General features: G+C 33.2%; 3 protein-coding genes across 4 annotated transcripts; all 3 read right to left on the bottom strand.

Annotated features, from left to right (window-relative positions):
• Positions 1-743: 743 nt before the first annotated feature.
• Positions 744-2,362, bottom strand: LOC123885639 (calmodulin-like). Its single transcript, XM_045934935.1, has 4 exons — positions 2,193-2,362; positions 1,802-1,959; positions 1,145-1,222; positions 744-971 (listed from the first exon to the last, which is right to left on the bottom strand). The coding sequence occupies exons 1-4, from the start codon at positions 2,266-2,268 to the stop codon at positions 837-839; spliced, it is 447 nt and encodes a 148-aa protein (XP_045790891.1). The 5' UTR covers positions 2,269-2,362; the 3' UTR covers positions 744-836.
• Positions 2,363-6,985: 4,623 nt separating this feature from the next.
• LOC123890079 lies at positions 6,986-12,128 on the bottom strand. The gene is made up of 2 exons (XM_045939619.1): positions 11,113-12,128; positions 6,986-11,021 (listed from the first exon to the last, which is right to left on the bottom strand). Exons 1-2 carry the CDS (start codon positions 12,126-12,128, stop codon positions 6,986-6,988), a joined length of 5,052 nt encoding a protein of 1,683 aa, XP_045795575.1.
• A 4,017-nt stretch (positions 12,129-16,145) lies between these two features.
• Positions 16,146-20,195, bottom strand: LOC123924323 (2-methyl-6-phytyl-1,4-hydroquinone methyltransferase, chloroplastic-like). Of its 2 annotated transcripts, none has more exons than XM_045977185.1 (4): positions 20,035-20,195; positions 19,266-19,877; positions 18,602-18,908; positions 16,146-16,494 (listed from the first exon to the last, which is right to left on the bottom strand). In XM_045977185.1, the coding sequence occupies exons 2-4, from the start codon at positions 19,862-19,864 to the stop codon at positions 16,339-16,341; spliced, it is 1,062 nt and encodes a 353-aa protein (XP_045833141.1). In that variant the 5' UTR covers positions 19,865-19,877; positions 20,035-20,195; the 3' UTR covers positions 16,146-16,338. The 2 variants fall into 2 exon arrangements, with proteins under 2 accessions (XP_045833141.1, XP_045833131.1); XM_045977175.1 differs by having other exon boundaries at positions 19,995-20,133.
• Between the last annotated feature and the right edge of the window lie 1,673 nt (positions 20,196-21,868).

The following is a 21,868-nucleotide window of genomic DNA, read 5'->3' on the forward strand; positions in this document are numbered from 1 at the left end:
TAAGGACAACATGGTCAAACTGGGGGGCCTCGAAGTAAACATGGGAGGCCAAAAAAACAATTTTCATTTATTATTCGGTCCGATAAAACTTAATATGGTTGGTTATAGTACCCGTATTTTTGTTTGTCAAATTCAAGCCAACCTAACCCAGTGGTGAGGTTTGAGTTGGGTCAACTAGTCATTACATATGATTTTTATAAAAAAATTGTTAAATGACGTTTTTTTTTCGGTACAAAAATTATGTTTTATTTCATAATTTTTTTATTTAAAATTTAAACACTTGAAAAATTTTAAACTATATTATACAAATAATAAGAGACACAATTAGTAAAAAGTAATATTAATATCGTATTCAAAATTGAAAGATATTAGTCAATTTTTAGACAAATATTTTTTGCAAACGAGTGCAATTTTTGGTATAGATGAAGTAGAATTTAACAAAGAAAAGACACATGCTTAGACCATGAAGCCAAGGTTGACGAGTAAAACAGTCAACAACGTTATGTTATATATATGTACCATAATGGAAAATACTTGTATAGGAACAAATACAAATGAGTAGTGTTAGGCACACTCACATCAAGTAAAAAAAATTAAAGATAAAGTAATTAAAGTGATATAAATTGATGTGACAAATTTAATTTTCTTTTATTTTTTTGATTTGTGTGAGCGTGCCTAAAATTTGTGCCTAACTAATTGTGTCTATCTAAGACTTTCTCGTACCATAATATAGGAGAATAGTATACAAAAATATGTGTCAAAAATAAAAGTATACAAAAAAAATGTCAATGGTAAACCAAGTTTGCCCTTAGACTTGAAAAAATTCAAAGGAGAGATTAATTCATCATCATAAACTTTACAAATTCTTCATAACTAACACGACCATCTCCATCTAAATCTGCTTCTCTAATCATTTGTTCAACCTCTTCATCTGTTAGCCTCTCTCCCAATTTTACCATCACATGTCTCAGCTATAAGATCATAAAAAAAGTTAAAATGTTAATTTCTTTTTAATCATATATTATTTAATTAAATTATGTTTATTGTACCCAAAAAAAAATTAATTATATTGGTTCACAAGCAAATAGTACTATAATCAATAGAAGGAAAAAAAAAAGTGAGTGAGTAGCATGTTATTGTTTACCTCAGTAGCTGATATGTATCCATCATTATTGCTATCAAATACTTTGAATGAGTCTTTTAGCTCCTCAGTCAAATAATCCTATTAACATTGAAAATCAACATTTATAACGTTAATCAACTATTTTATGAGTCTAAGTAATACTATTTTAAAATTCAGAACGAGGATTGAACCGGTGAGACATCTAAGTTATTGTTCAAATATTTCAAAACAGAATGACAATATTTAGAAAGAAAAATGAAATGTAGAGAATTAGCACAAAAAAAAACTAGTTCCATTTTTCAATAAGGCTCTTCGAATTGAGAATTAGGTCTAACTCAACATTACAAAACTGACTTGTAAGGTGAAGATGATCTCGGATCGTGGAGGAGGATCTGATACCATATTAGAATTGAGAGTTAGGCCTAATCAACCCTACAAAAACCGACTTATAAGGCGATGATTGTCTCTACCTTATAAACACATTTTCAAATCATTTTGCCACCGATGTAGAATTTTTTAACAAAGACTTAAGGTATAGTGTGAATTTAACAAAACAGTAAAATGGCCGGTTCATAATTCAGCTGGTTGAAGCGATTGATTAGGTCCAATTTTTAAAACATTAGACATAAGCAATGAATGCAAAATGTTAATTTATAGTACTATAGTACTATTTTTTACCTTCATTTTAATTTCTATAATATGCAAGAATTGTTCAAAATCCACCCTGCCATTTCCATCAATATTGCCTTTACTAATCATTTCTTGAATTTCTTCTTTTGTTATATTTCCCTCTAGTGATTTGATAATTATTATCAATTCATCCACAGTTATGAATCCTAAAAATCACACAAAAAAAAATCAGCATATCAGTGAATTAAAGATTGGCAATGAAATGTTATACTACTCCATTCGGTCTTAAATATAAGTAAAAACCGGTGAAAAAAATATATATATTTGGTCAATTTTTTTAACCAAATTTTAGTTATAATTGAAATTGGAGTAGTATCTCATTTTGAGATTGCACTTCAAAAAAAAAAAAAATTTAAGATTAAGGGCCAAAAAATCACACCGTCAGAGTCCTTGTCAATGAGGGAGAATGCTCCCAAGAATTCTGCAATTTGATCTTTTGTCAATTTGTGTGTCATTATTTGTTGCTGCAGGCTCAAATGAAGTAATGCAAAATTTGTGATAGTGCAAATAGCTTATTGTCCAATGGAGGGGTGTAAAAACAAAATTTATTTGTTGTGATGTTGTTTTATTTGAGGCATGTTTCATTTTGGTTTTATAGGTGTGTGGGTTGAAATAGTCAATACACGTTTGATGGGGAATTTCTAATTCAAATGGCAACAATATTTCCAGAAGAATCCACAATTGGAAGAAGAACTTTTCAATGGTTCTCCTACATTTACAATGTCACACTCCCTAGTCTATAATCTTTAAAGACGAAAAGTTGTATCAAAGACCGGTTTAAGTGGTGCATGATGTATAAGTTATTAATAATTAGTCTTTTGGTCCTTAAAGATATTTTAGGTTTCATAATGGTCCCTTAAAAAAAAGGTCAGGATTAGTCCCTTAAAAACACATTTATTTCTCAATTGTCCTTTCCGTCAATTTTTTATAAAAAAACGTTAGTTTTTTAGTAGACTGAATTGTGGATGTCATTAAGTGTAAGTGGTCCACCAAAAATCTTATTAATTTTTAAAATTTTAACCATTGAATTTTTTTGTTATATTTGGAGTTAAAATTTAACGGAAATGACCAATATGGCAAAAATATATATCTTTAAGGGACCAATCCGGGCCTTTTTTTCTTTAAAGGGACCAATCCGGACCTTTTTTTCTTTAAGGGACCATTGTAAAACCTAAAATGTCTTTAAGGACCAATAGACTAATTAAGCCTTAATAATATCATAAAGAATATAAATTTTATAAATTTACCATTAGATTGAAAGTTTATATTATATTAGTGTGCCATACAGGCGTCGTGTCTGGTGTGTTTAACTTATGTCCAAAAAAAATGATATGTCATGTTATGGTCAGTTTGTTAATAAAAGATTTTTGTTGATATTAAAGAAAATCAAGGTGTTATTGGTATTATGAAAAGTCAACAGCAAAACTCTTGTATTTCACTTATGCACCATAACTGCTCTCTTTCTCTTTATATATAGTATAGATATATATAAATCATCTATATATTTTTTTAGAATAAATTACACATTATAAATCTTCTATATTTTTTTAAAAAATAAATTAAAAATTATTTGATATGTTATGTCTCAAAACGTTAGGTCTCAATAACATATCAAATTACAGTTTTTCAATTTCTTTAAAAAAATATTATGAATGATCTATATAATAATCCAATAATAAATTTTTTAAAACTCATATTCATTATTGTATAATATTATTCATGACTTATACAACATATATCACTTGAACAAATAGACACAACCAAAAGTTGAATGGAACTGTTGATATATGCATTTCTTTCTCTTAAATGAGATCCCATCATTAAATAGGTGCAACAACTTCAATGTAATTTTATCTTTATCTTTACTTACTATAAAAGATAGAAGTTACAACCCTAATTGGATGACATCATACATGATGTCATTGGAAACCCTAACTCCTTAAAAAACCTTATCCATCACGGCCAACTATCTCTTGACACCTATAAGCATGTGTGGGCCTATCATGTGTAGTCCAATAGTGATATGACAAGTGTGTCATGATCTTTGCACTTAGTGTCTTATGTCATGTGTGATGCAATAAGTCCAATACTCATGTGATAATTGTGTCTTGGTAATTACTCAAGAAGCTTTTGGAATCTCCATCATGCATATGCATTGACCACATATATCTTCTTCAAGCCATATGACACCTTAATCAAGTGACAAGTAGTGCTTCTACTTCATTCTCTACTATCCATCCATAGTTTTGCATAATACCATTTGTTATTTTTCTTCTCTACTATTCATCCATGACTTTGCATAATATCATTTGCTATGTTTCTCATATCTTATTGCATTGCAAGTGTAAGAATTTTATTGGCTTTAAAAGCTTCACTTAGCATCCATCTATCCTCTTCACTTTCAAACACTCTATATAAACTCATTTTAATCCGTCATATACACACACTAGCTTAACCTTTCATCCACCACCCTCACTCTCACCCACACACACCACACACATCAATTTTCTATCTCTTTCACAATCTACATCACATTAAATCTTCAACTTCTTCTCAAAACCAACACCATCACCACCGCAACAACACAAATTTTTACACAAAAATTTTACAAAAAAAACAAATAAGAAAGAGTAGAGGATTCAATCACTTTGTTTAAGGGCTTGCTCAAGCAACCCATCTATTTAAGGTGCATCAAGTTAGAGCAAAAATCATGCAACTATAAGGAAAAGTAGATGATTCAAGCACTTTGTTTAAGAGATTGATTTTGAAGAAAATGAGATTAAAATACTTATAAATGTTGTTTATTTTGTTTAAACTTGAGAGCACTATCAAGAAATGTGATGAACATGTTGTAATAATATATGTTTTTCTAAGCATGATTTAGTGAAACTTAACAACAACAAAATTGGTGAAGGTGAAAGAAGAGAGAGGAGAGAGTTTTCGGATTAGAGAGATAAGAAGAGAGAGAAAATGAATGGAAAATGAGCAAATTTGGGTTTTTTGGGTATTTACAAGGATTAGATCCAGTGTACGCGCGACTATGGCAGAAGCGTGCACCCGCGTCATCCTGACCTTTGAGCTTTAACAAACAGCCCAGGGTGTTTCTCCCCTTATCAGATCAAGGTTGTATAATTAATTTCCGTATAAATCAATTGATTTTAGACAAATTTCAAGCTGGTCATGCCAACCCTTAATCCTAAAAAATAAAAATAAAAATGTGTACCCTTATGAATGCTATACCAATTACTCAATGACCAATTATTTGTAATCAATATGACAATATCCCTAGAGAAAAAAAAAAATGTACCCCTATGAATGCTATTTTTAAGGGATTAATTATGAATGCTATTTTTTAGGGAGGGTTGATAACTAAATTATTTCTATTTAAATCTTTCCACATTTTTAGTTACACAATTTAAGATTTTCGTCTTCTTCTCTAAATACTATTTTCTTCCAAGAGGTGATTAGATTTGTAAAACAAAAGAAAAATGATAATTATTGGAAATCAATGACTCATCTCACCACACAAATTGAATTTGATTTACGCAAACTTATGATTAACTTATATCATTCCAACTTATGTTTTACGATTAACTTATATCATTCCCGTATTACTTTCCATCTCATTTATTTATCACCATTCCATTGTTGGTCTTTGAATATGATGAGACTCATTCGCGTGTTAAATTTGATTAATGTATCACTTTTCTCAATAATTGGGTAGTATAACTTTGTTAATAAGTATTTTAATATCAACATTCATGATTGACAACGTCCATGATTAACATATATATGTGGCGTTCTGTCGAACCCGTGCAACGCATAGACTTTGCTCATATATTTGGGTAGTATAACTTTGTTAATAAGTATTTTAATATCGACATCTATGATTGACATATATATGGCGTTCCGTCGAACCCATACAACACACGGCCTTTGCTCATATAATTGGGTAATTTAACTTTGTTAATAAGTATTTTAATATCAACATCCATGATTGACAACGTCCATGATTGACATATATATGACGTTCCGTCGAACCCGTGCGTTAATTTGGTGATGTATGTGACTCTTTGAAAAGTGATGCATGATATGTTTCTGCACTATTATGCTGAGGTGGCAACTGTTTTTTGGATGTTTTTCTTTATTACTCCCTCCGGTCTTAATTAAAAGAAAAAATTCACTTTTTAGATATATTTAAAGTTTGATGTATTTAAACTATTTTATATACTAGATATAATAAATTTTTAATGTATCTAAAAAATAAATATTTTTTTATAATTATAATAATCAGAGGGAGTATTCTCTTACTATTATTTGTAGTATTAAATTTTTTTATAATTTATATTATTTTTATGATTTTAATCTTTTAAGAGAGAATGAGGTAATATTTTTTCTAAGTATTTATTATATATCGTAAAAAAAAATACACTTTAGTTAGGATATGTTGATAAAAACATAATTAACGTCCATAGAAATGTTAATGGTGTCTTATAAAAGGGATAAAAAAAATAAGTAGAAGGTCTTATATTTAGGAACAAAAATTGTATCTCATGATAACAAATGTCATATTTATTAGAATAAGAGTTAACTATATTTTTAGTCCATATATTTTATTTTATAGTCAAGAATAGTCCCTACATTTTTTTCAGTCATCAAAATTAGTCTCTGTCGTTTGGTTATTGATAAAAAAAATTGATTAAAATATAATTAATATTAGAAAATTAATATAAATGTTAACTCAATTGCCACATAAGATGCCAACTCTATTAATCAAGTCCACATCAGCTTTTCGTTTGATGCCTAAGCAGAAACAAACGGCAGAGACTAATTTTGATGACGGAAAAAAATGTAGGATTTTTTTCACCACAAAAAAAAAATGTAGAGACTCTTCTTGACTATAGGACAAAATGTATAGACTAAAAACATATTTAACCCTTAAAATAATTGATCTAAAATGAATGTAATATTAATATTTTTAAAAAAACTTACTAATAATACTACATTTGTTCTTTATTATAAGAGATAAATTACTTTTTTAATTCATAAAATAATTTATATATATAATCTATAATATAAATCAGATACATCAATTTTTCAATAAATCTAAAAAGAAACGTGTCTATATTTTTTTTTTGGTTACAAGAGAGAAAGGAAAAAACAAAAGGGAAACTATTTTCTAATAAAAGCCACACCCCATGCATCAGCAGAGAGATGGGGAGACAACTCGGAAGGAGGTTCAACAAGCTTCACAAGGGGAGAGGTAGTGTTAGCTCCCATTTTAGCCAGCATATCAGCGCACGCGTTCCCTTCTCGGAGCGTGTGATTAATAACAACATTCCAGTCTCTATCTAGAAGTTGGCGGATGCTAAAGACTTCATTCGCAAATTTATGATGTGGTGAGGTGCCAGTTTTGACAAGAGTAACTGTTTGAAGGGAATCTGAAAGGCAAATGACATGTTTGAATCCTTTATCCCAACATAACTCTAAACCATGAAGCATGGCCATGATCTCAGCATATAGAATACTAGCCTGAGCTGCCACACCATAGAACCCTCCAAGAAAGGATCCAAAACTATTACGGATAAGGCCACCAAAACCTGCGGATTGAGGCGAACCCAACAAACTTCCATCCACATTCAGACAAACGTAACCATTCGGGGGACAGGGCCATGCCACTAACTGCTGAGATAACATATTTGCGGCGACCGACGTCGGTGTGTCGAAAGCCACGGCACAATAGTGTAGCATAGAATGAATTTTTGCAACACTCTTGTAAATACTGGTTCTATTGTTATTAAAGATTACATCATTCCGCGCACACCAGATAACCCACAAAACGACAAAGATAATATTCCCATGAGAAGCCCCAAAGGTTTTACACCAAGAGAACCAATCCAATCCCTGTGTTGGCGGAGAGATATTATCCAAACCACAAGCTTTCCAGACATTAAAGGCATCAATGCAGGAAAAGAGACAATGATCTATAGTTTCATCCGTCACTAAACAACGGGGACAAATAGCAGAAGCACATACCTTTCTATGATGCAACACTGCTTTAGTAGGAATGGAATCATGAGCTAACTGCCAAATAAAAAATTGAATGCTTGCTGGGAGTGTAAGCCGCCAAATCCACTGCCAATTACTATGATTATTGATCCCAGAAGGTTCAAGCAGCCAGTTATAAGCATCCTTAACAGTATAAATGCCAACACTAGAACTTTGCCAAACCCAAATGTCAGGAATGCCATTAACAATGCGAGGCTGAAGGGAGACAATCTCCTTGCGGGCAAAGTCAGGCACAATGGTATATAGGTTCTGAAAGTTCCAACTCCCATCGTACCACACGTCTTTGATTTTGGTGGAAGTGTCCTGGATCGCTACAAACGGCACCATGGAGCCCAAATTTACTTTAAACACCCACGGGTCAAACCAAAAGTTAGAGTTGCCATCGCCTATCTTAATAGTAAAACCATCTCGCAGCCTTTGAATAGATTTCGCAACAGAGTTCCAAATAACGGAGCCCCCTGACACCGAGGCCTTGAAAATTAGACGCCCTTTCAAATACTTCTCTTCAAAGAGCTTAACCCATAACTTGTCTGGTGAGTTAAGGATTTCCCAAATGAGTTTACCAAGAAGGGATATATTTTGCAGCCGGGAAACACGGACACCTAAGCCTCCAAGGCGACGCGGTTGCGTGATTTTATTCCAACTCACAAGATGCATACCAACATCGCCAGTACCTTTCCAAATGAATCTCCTAACCGTTCTGTCTAAATCATCGCACATACCTTGCGGAAGCCAGTTAATTTGCATGTGGTAAGCTGGTAACGACGAGATCACCGAGTTAGCTAATACCACCCTCCCGGGTTTATTCAACAGTCTGCTTTTCCAAGATGCTAACTTAGTAGAGACTCTGTCATAAACATCGACAAAATCAAGTTTACGGATTCTGCCATGAAGCATTTTAAAGCCCAAGTACTTTTCAAATCTGCTTGTGGCATGGATTTGGGTAGTGGTAAAGATATTGTCACGAACTCGTCTGCACACTCCGCCTGAAGTGCAGAATTTTGACTTACCAAGGCTTATTTTTAAACCAGACATAGAGCAAAACAGATCCAGCACTTCTTTAACAATACTGGCTTGCGATGGGCTAGCTTTTGCAAAAAGAAGGACGTCATCCGCAAAGAAAAGATGAGATATTTTCGTACCATTTTTTACAAGCTGCATAGGCTTCCAATCACCAGTGCTGACACGGTTAGACACCATCATGCCGAGGCGTTCCATACAAAGCACGAATAGATACGGGGACAGGGGATCCCCTTGTCGCAACCCACGCATTGGTGTGAACGCTTCTGTTTTACTCCCGTTCCAGAGAATAGAGTTTGAGGAAGCAGATATACCGAACATAATTAGAGAAATAATCTTCGGAGGAAAATTGAATTTCGTTAGCGTGTCCCTTAGAAAGGTCCAATTCACTCTGTCATAGGCCTTCTCTAAATCTAGTTTGAAAACCATGTCGCCATTCTTTTTCTTGGATTTTCTCATTACATGTAAAACTTCTTGTAACACAATTGCATTGTCTTTGGTGCTCATTCCCGGGATGAAGCTATTCTGGAAGGGGCTGATAATATCATCCAGGAAAGGCCGTAACCGACTCACGATAATTTTTGATATCAATTTGTAAGTGACATTACAAAGACTAATCGGGCGAAAATCCTTGAAAGTGGATTGGTTTTCGCCTTTTGGCAGCAACACGATGAGAGTTTCGCAAATTTTGGGATCATATTTACCTGTTTCAAACGCAAGCTTAACAAACTGCCAGAGATCATCGCCGATATCCTCCCAAAATAATTTGAAGAAGATAGGTTGGAAACCATCCGGGCCTGGCGCTTTATAAGATTTCATACTCATCAAGGCATCAAAGACTTCCTTCTTGGATACTGGTTTAACAAGCTCAGCTGCTGCAGCATCTTCAAGAGTGGCAACATAAGGAACATTATTATTCAAAACCACATTTTGATTAGTGCAAAAAAGCTCTTTGAAGAAGTTAAGCGCTTCACTTCGCATTACTTCCGGGTCGGTACACCAGTCACCAGAGCTAAGGCGAATACCATGAATTTTATTCCTCTTTCGACGGATAATAGATTGAGCATGGAAGAAAGCGGTGTTCCTACTACCAAGTCTAATCCAATTCTCACGCGACTTTTGAAACCACAAAGTTTCCTCTTGAAACAAAATATCTTCGTAAGAGGCAAGGAGCTCTTTTTGAAGACGCATCAGATTAGCAGAGTCAATATCCTCCAACGCCCTCTGGATACCTTTCAGTCTAGCTTCCACTTCCTTCTTGCGAGCAAAAATGTTCCCAAAAACTTCTTTATTAAAAATGGTAGATTCATTGGCTACATTTTGAAGACTTTGGACAATATTGCTATGGTCACGAGCCCAAGCATTTTTAACCAGTAAGGGGTACGCGTTGTGAGTAAACCAAGCAGCTTGGAAACGAAAAGGCCTACCTTCTCTACTCCCCATATCATTACTACAGCGCAGGAAAATTGGGTTATGATCAGAGTGCTTCCGAACAAGGTGCTCCACAGTAGCCTCCGGAAACTTCAAGCGCCAAGCATGATTACCAAAACCCCTATCCAGTCTTCTATGAACAAATCTACTGCCTCTACAATGTCCTAGCCACGTGAATTTGGAACCAAAAGCACCCAGGTCAATAAGTCCGCATCTATCGATATTACTAGCAAACAAATCCGCTTTTGATATAGAAAATACTCCACCCTTCTGTTCTCTTGGAAGCAAAATATCATTAAAGTCACCGATAGCAAGCCAAGGAAGAGCATGCTCCTTGCTGAGTTCTTCTAAGTGGTCCCACAAACAGGGTCTGACTGTAGAAATTGGGCTAGCATAAATCCCTGAGCATAGCCATTTATCATTACCTTTAGCGACAACAAAACTAACACATTGATGCATTGTGCTAACCGGAGTGAAACTAAACTCACTCCCTCTCCGTTTCACGGCCCAAATTCCACCAGCATGACCTTGCGCTTCTTGGACTGCAATCTTTTCATAGCCCTCACGATGCCAGAAATTTTCCGACGAAGTAAAGGGAGTATGTGTTTCAACAAGAATTATCAACTCTGGTTTAAATCTCCTAGCCAAATCATGAACATGATTCCTGCTATTACTATTGGCAAAGCCCCTAACATTCCAGACAAGGGATGAAAAGTCCTTGAAGACACACATTAAAAACAAAATTGGTAGAACAAGGGCCGAGACCGGCGTGCCCTTACTGCCGAGAATTTGGAGTTTCGACCACCATCTCATCTGCAGGGCATGCATCGACTCCTCCTCGATCGTGGTTCGCGAGGTCGTTTGGATCGGGTGGTTTGAGATGCATTTCTGGCTTTGATTTCGACGTCTTTTGCGCAAGGAAGACCACCGTTTCATTGGTGCTCTGCTTCTGCGTATGATTAATAGGTGCTGGTAACGGGTTACCCAAAATCATAACCCGACCCATATTAACTCCACCTACCAGCATAGAATCTGGTTTACTTGTGTTGGGCTTAGAAGGCCTTTCTCTCTCAGTAACATGATTATTCGTAAGCTTTCCTTTGGTATCCAATCCACGAGCCCTTTTGTTCCGCTTGGTCAAAACTTTCGGCATCTCTAAATTTCCACCTGGATGAAAGGGTGGTCCCCCGTTTTTGCTATTTGAAAACTCAGCATTAAAAGTGTTATTGTCATTTAGATGGGTAAATGACAAACCCTTAAAGGACGGTTTATTGGTATCTCCTCCCTGAGGTTTAGTTTTCTCTTCCTGCATATTTGGACGCTGTTTCCGCCCTTGATTTTTCTTGCGACTCACCACCAACCAGTCACCGTACAAATCATCTTTCTTGAGTGTTGCATCATTTTGTGAACTTTCCTTAGGTGAACTCGACGGTGCCGCCGTCTCCGGAGTACCACCATTAGCGTTGACAACTCCAACATTGACCTCTGGTATACTGTCAGTCACAACATTCTTCGAAGGACAGTTACGTGCCACATGACCATACAACCCACAACTCTTGCAAAGAAGGTGTAAACCCTCGTATTCGACGTGGTACCAGAAGTTTCGAAACCAGATTTTTCCAACCACAGGTTTATCCAAATCAATCTCTATGCAAACTCGTGCAAACTTTCCACGCGATGCATCCAGCGTACGGATATCAACTTTAATTGGAGTTCCCACAGCCGTTGCCAGAGCTAACAGCAGACTCTCATCATAGTATTCCATACCTAGACTTGGAAAGCGAATCCATACCATTGTTTTGTTAATCTTTACCTGTGACGAAACGAAGTCAGTTGTCCAAGGTCTAATCAGCCGTGTCTATATTGTAATAAAAGATGAATATAATATTTTATTTGTATCTTCTATTTAATGCTACCTACACACTCTCAATTTTAAGACTTGACATTTTCCTATATAATTTGGTGGCAAGTAAGACCTGACCTTATTAAATAACGGAAAATGTTCATTCTTTCTATGAATCTCAAACCAAAAATGCAACAATAAATATTAGCAGTAGATTTACCCAACAACTGAGTGGTGAATTCCGTCAATGTCGCACTTAACAATTTTAATTTGTTTAAATAAAATTGTTAGTTGAGACTATCCGTATCGAATTGGGTTTTAATGTGGTCAAAATATAAGTGCAGTCATGCAGTTCGCGAGTTTGTAGTTGTCTGTTCAAAATTAGATGACTAAATCTAATCTATATAAGAAAGTTAGTTGTTATGGTTAAGTTCAAATTACTCTTACTTAAGCTGCTGCCATGTGTCCCAAACAAGGGTAATTGGTGTCCCAAAATTTGATAACTGAACTACAAGTACACACCATTTATAATGGAACCAAGCCATATGAGTCATTTTCGTAGTTTGTGAGTGAAAAAGTGTTTTATCAAACCAGTTTTTACATTATAACTAAGCCACTTGAGCCATTTTGCACTTTTTGAGTGAAAATTCAGTTTGGGGAACTAAGTCATCTAAGCCATGTGAAGAAGTCACATGTGATGATGTTCACTTTTCAAACTTTTTTGGATTCTCAATGTTTCAAATCAAATTTAAAATATCTTTTATTCAAATTTCTACTTTCCCTCTCAAACTCATATGGTGATAAGTAAAAAAATATTTTACACGGGGTAAATTTTAACTGATATATAAATTTTAACAATCGTATACGAGATAAATTATCACCGATAAAAAATTCAAAATAAATATCATTTGTGAGACAAGTTATAACTAATAAAAATTTCAAAAAAAAAAAAAAAAAACTAATTGACACGAGATAAATTTTAACTGATATATAAATTTAACTATCGTATACGAGATAAATTATCACTGATCAAAAATTCAAAATACTTATCATAAGTGACACAAGTTATTACTAATAAAAATTTAAAAAAAAAATAAAAATTATATGGGATAAGTTCTAACTAATATAAATTTCAAACTAACTATGATATATGGGGCAACTCTAATTGATAAAATTTTTAAAATAATTATCAAATGTGAGAAAGTTCTAACCGGCCAATTACAATTTTTATATATAAAAAAAACCCATCTTATACAGGATAAGTTCTGACTTATATAAATTTCAAATTAACTATCATATACGAAACAATTTCTAACTGATAAAAATTTCAAAATGATGATCAAATGTGAGGCAAGTTCTAACTAATAACAATTTTTTTAAAAAGAAAAACTATCGTATACACGGGATAAGTTCTAACTGATATAATTTTATTTTTTTAAAAAAAAACTATCTTATACGGGATAAGTTTCTATTATTATTTTTTTCACTTTTTCTTAAATAACACAATTTATTATTTTGTTTTTACATATTTAAAAATACTATTATTTTTTAATTTATTGAAAACTTCTTTATTTCTTTGGGACTTCCCCCTCTTTTATACCCAAATTTTTTTTATTTAACATCCATGCTACTTTAAATATCAAAATTTATTTAAATCTATATTTGAATAAGTTATAACTGACAAAATTTTCAAATAACTATCATATACGGGATAAATCATCACCGATAAAAATAGTAAAAAAATTACCATATGTGAGACAAGTTCTAACTAATGAAATTTTCAAAAAAACTATTTCACACTGGATAAGTTATAATTGACATAAATTTTAACTATCATATACGTGATAAACTATCACTGGAAATTTTTTTCAAAATAATGATCATATATGAAACAAATTCTTGCTATTAAAAAATTCAACATTTTTGGTATACAAAATAACTATCATACATGAGACAATTATACTACTAACTCATAATACTCATTAAATAAAAAAATCAATTTTAATTAGCAAAGTGTAACTGCTAAAAATATTGCACGGTCTATTACTAGTTTAAACTTTAAAATTTTATATTGAATAAAAAATAAAATATTTTTAAAAAATTTGAATTGCTGATTGTATTCACATGTGACTGTAACTATTCCAAAATAGTATAGGTGGGGAAAATAACCACTCATAAACTATTCATATTTAAATAACTACTACCATTCCAAAATAGTATAGGTGAGACTTATATGCCGATTGCTGCCGTGTGTGTTGGCTCTGCGTCGTCTGGAATGTAGGGTGTCTTCGAGCTGGGACTTGTCTGCCTAGGTTATCATTCTACTGTTGTCTCATCAGCGTTTAGCCTGAAGAAGCTGTTTTTTGGATTCTGAAGCTGTTTTTTGGATTCTGATGGGCCGGTCATTTTTTATTCGAGATCGGGAGTTAGAGTCGATCTAGTGGCAACTTTTGTGGCTGGATTGGTGTCTTTTGGTGGTCTGAAATCTAAGGGGTGCCTTGCTGATTTTGGGATTAGGAGGTGGACCTTTTTTAGGTGGTGTTTGCTTTGGTGTTATATTTTGGCGTTCCGCTTATATACGACGCCTTGTTATGTAGTTACTTTTATATCAGTCTCTGTTCATCTTGTGCAGAGACTTGGTTAATAATATATTTGCCGTTCAAAAAAAAACTACTACCATTTCTTTGTCAAAAAAAAAAAAGTACTACCATTTCAACTTAGTTTTGGGCATGTTACATGTGCACATATGTAATCCTGTTGGAAATTGAAATCTACCGTTAGAAATAGTTTGAATAGTTTACTTATTCATTTTTAAGTGTATAAGATTTTTTTGTGCTATAAGATATGTTTTCTTATAAGATTTTTTTGCAAGATTTTTTGTGCTAATTTTGTAATTTTTTTTTTTTGTGCTATAAGATATGTTTTCTTATATACTTCATTTTTAAGTGTTTTTTGACCATAGATTTAGCGTGTTTTTTTTTTTTATGAAAATTGAAATTAAATATCTCAGAACACATTTTTCACACTACCTTCAAATATAAGAAATTGAAAACTTCACATGACGTTGAATTGGATAATTTGGATTATGCAATGATGAAGTCACTCGTTTCACCTCGTCTCCCATTCCATCAAACTTCTATTCTACTTCTCAATCTACTTCCTTTGTTTGTGTGTTTATGTAACTTCCAAATTCCAACCACATATGAAGGTTCCATTGTTTCCGTCACATTTTCGTTGAGACCGATCCCACGTTTGCCGCCAAGTCTTCAACTTCGAGCTCAAACAGATTTCACCATCTATCTTTTAGCATTTTTTCTTCTTGAGTGTTAATGCTGTTGAAATTGAAACTAAAGAGCTGCATATGTGTAACATTTTTATCGGAGAACAGTTTGAACAGTACATTAGGTACTGTACATGAGTTAGCATGACCCTAATGTCCCATAAATACTAGTTAGCACAACCCTTTTCGCCATGTTTATATTACACTATAAACTTGTATTAATAGCATCATTATTAGAAGGTAGTATATAGGAGTATTGTTTTTTAAACTGAACTTGTATATGTATGCCAATTTTACGAAGACATTAAATCATCATGATGGTTGCCCTTCGTTCCCTTAAATTGTTACGGGAGATATCTTCTAGTATTGTGTTTTTTAGTGTCAACAATTCCGGGGGCGAAGAGCAAAAGTAAAATATATCAATTTGAAGACAGGATATTAGTTATGTTATCAAAAGTAAAATCATAAAACATTTTAACCAAACGTTCCTAGAATCCTTATTTGTGGAAATCAATCATGTCTTTTTTTTTTTTTTTCAGAATAAAAAATATCAATTTTGTCTATTTACCACTAATTGAATTATTCTTTGTTTTTCTATTTACACTTTCACTGGTCTTAACAGCAATGTTAGAATGTCTACGTCTAATAACTTAAGATTTCCGATGAGCAGAACAAAATAACAGATGGACTTGCAAAATACGGTTTTATTAGACACTTCCACCATCAATTTAGCATGGAAAGTAAAAAGCATGCAGAAAAACTGAGCTCGAGCACGTAAAGAAACTAACCATTACGAGGTTTGATAAAATATTTCTCAACTGCATATGTAATAATCTTACACTTGATAAAATTTTGAACAAAGACACTAACTAAAAATCTCTCTCAGATTGGCTGACCTTTGGGAACAATTTGATCTTTGAGCCACATGTAAATAGGAACCAATACAAACCATGAAGCTGCTAGGATACCCAACGCAAAGCGCAGTAAGAAGACAAAAGGGTTTACTGGTTTTTCAACATCTTCTTCCTTTGGACCAAGCTGCAGCAAATTGAAGAATTTATAAATCAATCAGCATATTTTATATTGTGCACTTTCAAGTGAAGCAATGATAAGAAAATATATTTATGCACTGCAGTTTTGCCAATGGAACGAGGTGATAATGTGTGTTCTTTGGCAACAGTTAAACATATGCAACAAACCCTTAAATCCTATAACTTTCCTTACATCCTATAACTTTGTTAAGCTGAATAGAGATGAGATTTTGCAGTGAAGCAAGCAAACCATAATGTTTTATAACAGTGCCAAACAGAGTTAAGAGTGCTAGTACTTTATGAGAGATACAGAAGCTAAACCAATGTGCTCACAGCATTCAATCAAAGAACCTAAAGATCACATTCAACTGAATAAACCCAATACAATTTTATGCTAAAGAACAATAACTTTTGAACTTGAATGAGTACGAAACTTGACCTAACTGTGCATGTAAAAACTAAAAGAAAAAGTAACCGATCAAATCAACCACGGTAATTAATTCATCACGCAAGTGTGTAGTTATTTTCTTTTTGTACTTTTCATTTATATTCATTGACGCTTTTCAACAATCTCAATTTCCCATATGTAATATTTCCATATTATATCAGGAAATTACATGTTTTTAAGCACAAGTGCACAGCAACCTGGGCAAATATCTTATATGTTAATATTCAAAATACAAAGTGACAGAAGATCAAGAAAAGCCATTGACTTCAATAAATATGGTATCTAGTATCTACTATCTAAAATGACTGTTTATCTTCAATGTACAAGATATAGATGATCATATGGAAGGAATGTGAATAATAGTGCTTTGTTCATAAACCGTGCTACTTACACTTCCAAGACATAAGGATGACAATTGGTAGGGTTCAATGCATCGTCATACCCGCAATTGAAAAAAAAAACCCATACTTGGACTCATATCCATGTGGGCAACAACTTCAATACCCATGCTCGTTGAGTACTTAATTATTCTTATAATTGTATCCATTGTCCACACTTTAACAATAATAAATCAAACATGAATAAAACATCGTTGTAAGTTGTAACTCATTTAAATCAATAAACCATTCTCTTTACCATGTCTAGTAACTAATTTTCCTCCAACTTAAAATACTTCCTCTGTTCCTTTTTAAGTGTCGTTTTAGAAGAATTTTTTTGTTCCTATTTAAGTGTCGTTTTGATAGTTTAAGGTATACTTTGTCAATTATACCCTTACCTCAATAACTCTACTTCACATTTTCCATAAAATTTAATGGAGAGATAAATAGTGTATATGCTAAATTTATTTAGAAAGAGAGGAAAGATAAAGCAAATTGTGGATTTAATGAAGGTAGAATTGGAAAAAGAACACAACAATCCACTACCTTGGTGGGATAGCTTTATGCTAAAACGACACTTAAAAAGGAACAGAGGGAGTATCAAATATGATCATTTCAATGAAAATTTGCACAGGTAATATTGTTAATTTTTTTCTTATGTAGAGTGTAATTAGAAAATACTTGTTTACACACGCACACTACAAATATTTTTATGAATATATAAAACAAATTGCTACTAAAGGTAACATACTAGCATCTGTAGTCATTTCAAGTAAAAAGAAGTAACCATATAGATATAGGCACATAATTGTGAAATGTAAAATAATCCAATGAGAAAATAAGTACAAGGTTTTAAAAGAACAGCTAATAGATAGATGAACAATTTTTTTAATGGATGTCAATCTTAAAGGATGGGATAGGTTCTCGAATGTCAATCTTTCAGCAAAAATAGCTCGAGTTCCTAAAATATTGCAAGTAGACACATTTGACAGGATACAAATTATAGCTTTAAATTTGACATATTCATCAGTATGAAGGTGTTCGTACTGTTAACTCTCAAATCGTAAAGCATATACTTTGTTTTCTTATTCCAAAAAGCACATAATTTTTTTATAGTCGGTAAGTCATAAAATGGTAGTAATCACTAGTCGGGATGTCCTTGGCCAAACAAAGGCACACCACAACACCATTAAGGAGAAACAAACACATACCCTGCCTCAGATTTGAGTTAACATAAAACAAGGGGAAAATCGACATAAATATAATTGAAAAACTTATGTGACAAATACCTGCAAAGGAGAATCCCCGGATGCAGGCTTAACACCAGTCACTGAACAACCCATAATCAAGCCATGACGGCGAACTCCACGATACCACTTTGGGCCAATCCTTTTTAGTTGGACATCCTTAAACCCTGCCTTCTGAAACCACTCAATATACTCTTCTTCTCTAGGGAAAAGCATCCAAACATCTGCAAAGAAACGCGACAACCAAAATGTCGGGTGGACAGGACCAATTAAACAAGCTTTGCCCCCAATTTTCAAAACCCTGTATGCTTCCTTGATCCCACGCTGTGGATCTGGCCAGTATTCAATACTGAGAAACAAAAAAATATCATTATCACCTCAGTCAAACCAAACTACTTTATATCTATATACACTTGAACAACAATAACATCAACATTGCAACTAAAGCATACAACATATTTCAAAGGAAAATACTTCCTCCGGTTTTGAGGTTCATTGAATAACTAAGGTATCTGGTCCAGATACATAAGTTATTCAATGAACCTGAAAAATGAATCTTTGCTTATATATGAGACCGGAGGGGGTAAACTTGAGCAGCAACAACAAGATCAATAAGAACATGGAAATGCAATTTTATAGAAACTAAGCATGCATTGTTATTTAAAGGCATATGAAACAGCATCGATACAGGAAGACAGAGCCTTACCTTCCTGCAGATACATATCTATCGGCATAATCAGTTGGAAAGGGGAGATCTTCAGCATCCCCTTCAAGAATTTTACAATCTTTAAGAGGTTCCTTTTGCTTAGCTTTAGCAAGCTGATGAGGTGACTGATCCAGAATAGTAACATTCTTAGCATCAACATGCTTAACAATACCCAATGTAGTGAAACCAGTACCACCACCAACATCAACAACACGCATATTCCTGTTAGTAAGTTCAGCAGGTTCAAGAGCATCATCTCTCATATCTTCAGTCCAATGACCAGGGTTTATAACATGGTCATAGACAATTGAAAGAAACCTATAAAACCAAAATGCCTCTTTCTTGTGCTGTATAAACCTAGGTTGTGAACTTGGCCTTGAAGATGATATACTAGAGCTACTACTACTACATTTAGGTGATACAATAGTCCTCAATTTGTTGGAAACCCTAATTTTACAATTGATGCTCGTTTTGGGGAAACTTAAGCTCATACCGTGAAAATCTGAAGCTGTGAAACCATTTCCATTTCCAATTCCAATTGGGGTTTTGTGATTGAAAAGTGTAATCTTTCCGGTTCCACTGAGCATGAGTGAAGCCATTGAATGAATGAATCTACAAAAGCAACAGTGGATTAAGTGAATTTCACATTACAATGAGCAATGTTATTAAACTAAAAATTGAATTTTGCATTGAAAGAAATGGGAAATTATAGCAGAGAATTGATGTTACATATAGAGAGAGAGGATGAGAGAGAAACACGTAGCAAAACCTTGAAACGAAGATGGAAATGAAAGTGAAATGTGGTGATAGGTGTTTGTAATGTTGCTCACAAAAAATTAAATTTCAATTCAATTGATTTATCGCCACAGATACTCAGACCATATTATCGGTGCCACTGCCAACCAATTATTATTTTTATTTTTTGCCAATAATTATGTCGACTTTTAAGTTTAATGTAAATGTAAATAATTTTTTTTTCTAACAAGCGTTCAGTTCACCACATTTTTATTTTGACTTACTAGTGATGATTTAGGTTTTATTTTATTTTTACTAAAAATAAAAATAAGGCTTAATTAGTAAAATGGTCTCTTAAAGACATTTTTTATTTTAGATTGGTCCCTTAAAAAAAAAAGTCTGAATAGGTCCTTAATGAGAAAAAAAAAGGTCTGAATAGGTCCCTTAAAGACATCTTCGTTAATCAGTTTGGTCCCTAAAAAAATGTCTGAATAGGACCAAACTAATTAACAGAGATGTCTTTAAGGGACCTATTCAGACCTTTTTTTCTTTAAGAGACCAATGTCAAACAAAAAATGTCTTTAAGAGACCATTTTACTAATTAGACCTAAAAATAATCATATTCGTTCATTTCAATAATCGATAGAGTACATCAGATGCAAATATAAATTCAACTTCGCTAAAAACAAAAAGGATAAATCTGCGAACAAACTCACAACATCTAAGTTTTTGGTGTAAACTGGGTATCCTCTGCACGCAACTGCAGAAATTAATCCCTCGAGCCTTGTGTAACACCCAAACCCATTATTTATATATTTCTATCTTAGTAAAATCTTTTACAAAACACGCAACGGAAAATCACATTTAATTTATTGAATATCGGTTCGAGTATTACACTCCTCTATCAAAATAATACTAATGTAATTAATTAGTAAAAGTAGTGTTTATACAAATCTTTGAATCAAATAATGTATTTATTGATTATACAAAACAACCTAGACAATAGACTTTATATACAATATAAAACCCTTTCTCGTGTCACAGTCAGAGCAGAGCTTCACCGACGACTCGACATCGAATACCACAAAATCCTGTAAAATCTGGACCCCTAACGGTCCATCACATAACACATAAAAGAGAGTTAGATAACATACTCAAAATATAAGTGTAAGTAAATGGTACTTAAACACTTCTTCATAAAAACATGCATAATCATACATTATACATATACATCACCATCATTCATGCATATTCATATATCATGCATATACTTCATTTATCACCTAATCAATCATCCACAAAATACACCAAACATATAGTTTCACGTCGTCTCGGACAATACCAAAACATCAACAATTATCACATAACTCAATTACAAATAGGGATATACATAAAGTTCCTAATGTAATCTAACACCACAAATACATTGTTCAGATTATGGTCATGACGGACCCTGCGTTGTTCATTTTATAGTCATGACGGACTCTGCTCCTCACATACGGATTAACAATCAACATTTACCAAGTATGTGTCAAACATCATTTATCATAAAATGCACACATAATCCCTAATGCAATCTAATGCTTCACATTCATGCTATGTCATCCTAGACACTTCTAATGCATGTGGTACCATCTTCTTTATTAGAGTATCTCACCTCTAATATCCTTCTTTATCGGATAAATATAATCCGATATCCTTCTTTATTGGAATATCCAATATCACATATATTCATGAATGCATGTATATGTTTTTCATGAATTCACTCACAATCATTTTAATTAGCATTAAGCTCTTCATTTACTAATGTGGAACACTATCCAACATTACTTCTTTATTAAGATAACACTATACCTTAATATTCTTCT

This window comes from Trifolium pratense, linkage group LG1 (genome assembly GCF_020283565.1).
Source record: "Trifolium pratense cultivar HEN17-A07 linkage group LG1, ARS_RC_1.1, whole genome shotgun sequence".
NCBI lineage: Eukaryota > Viridiplantae > Streptophyta > Magnoliopsida > Fabales > Fabaceae > Trifolium > Trifolium pratense.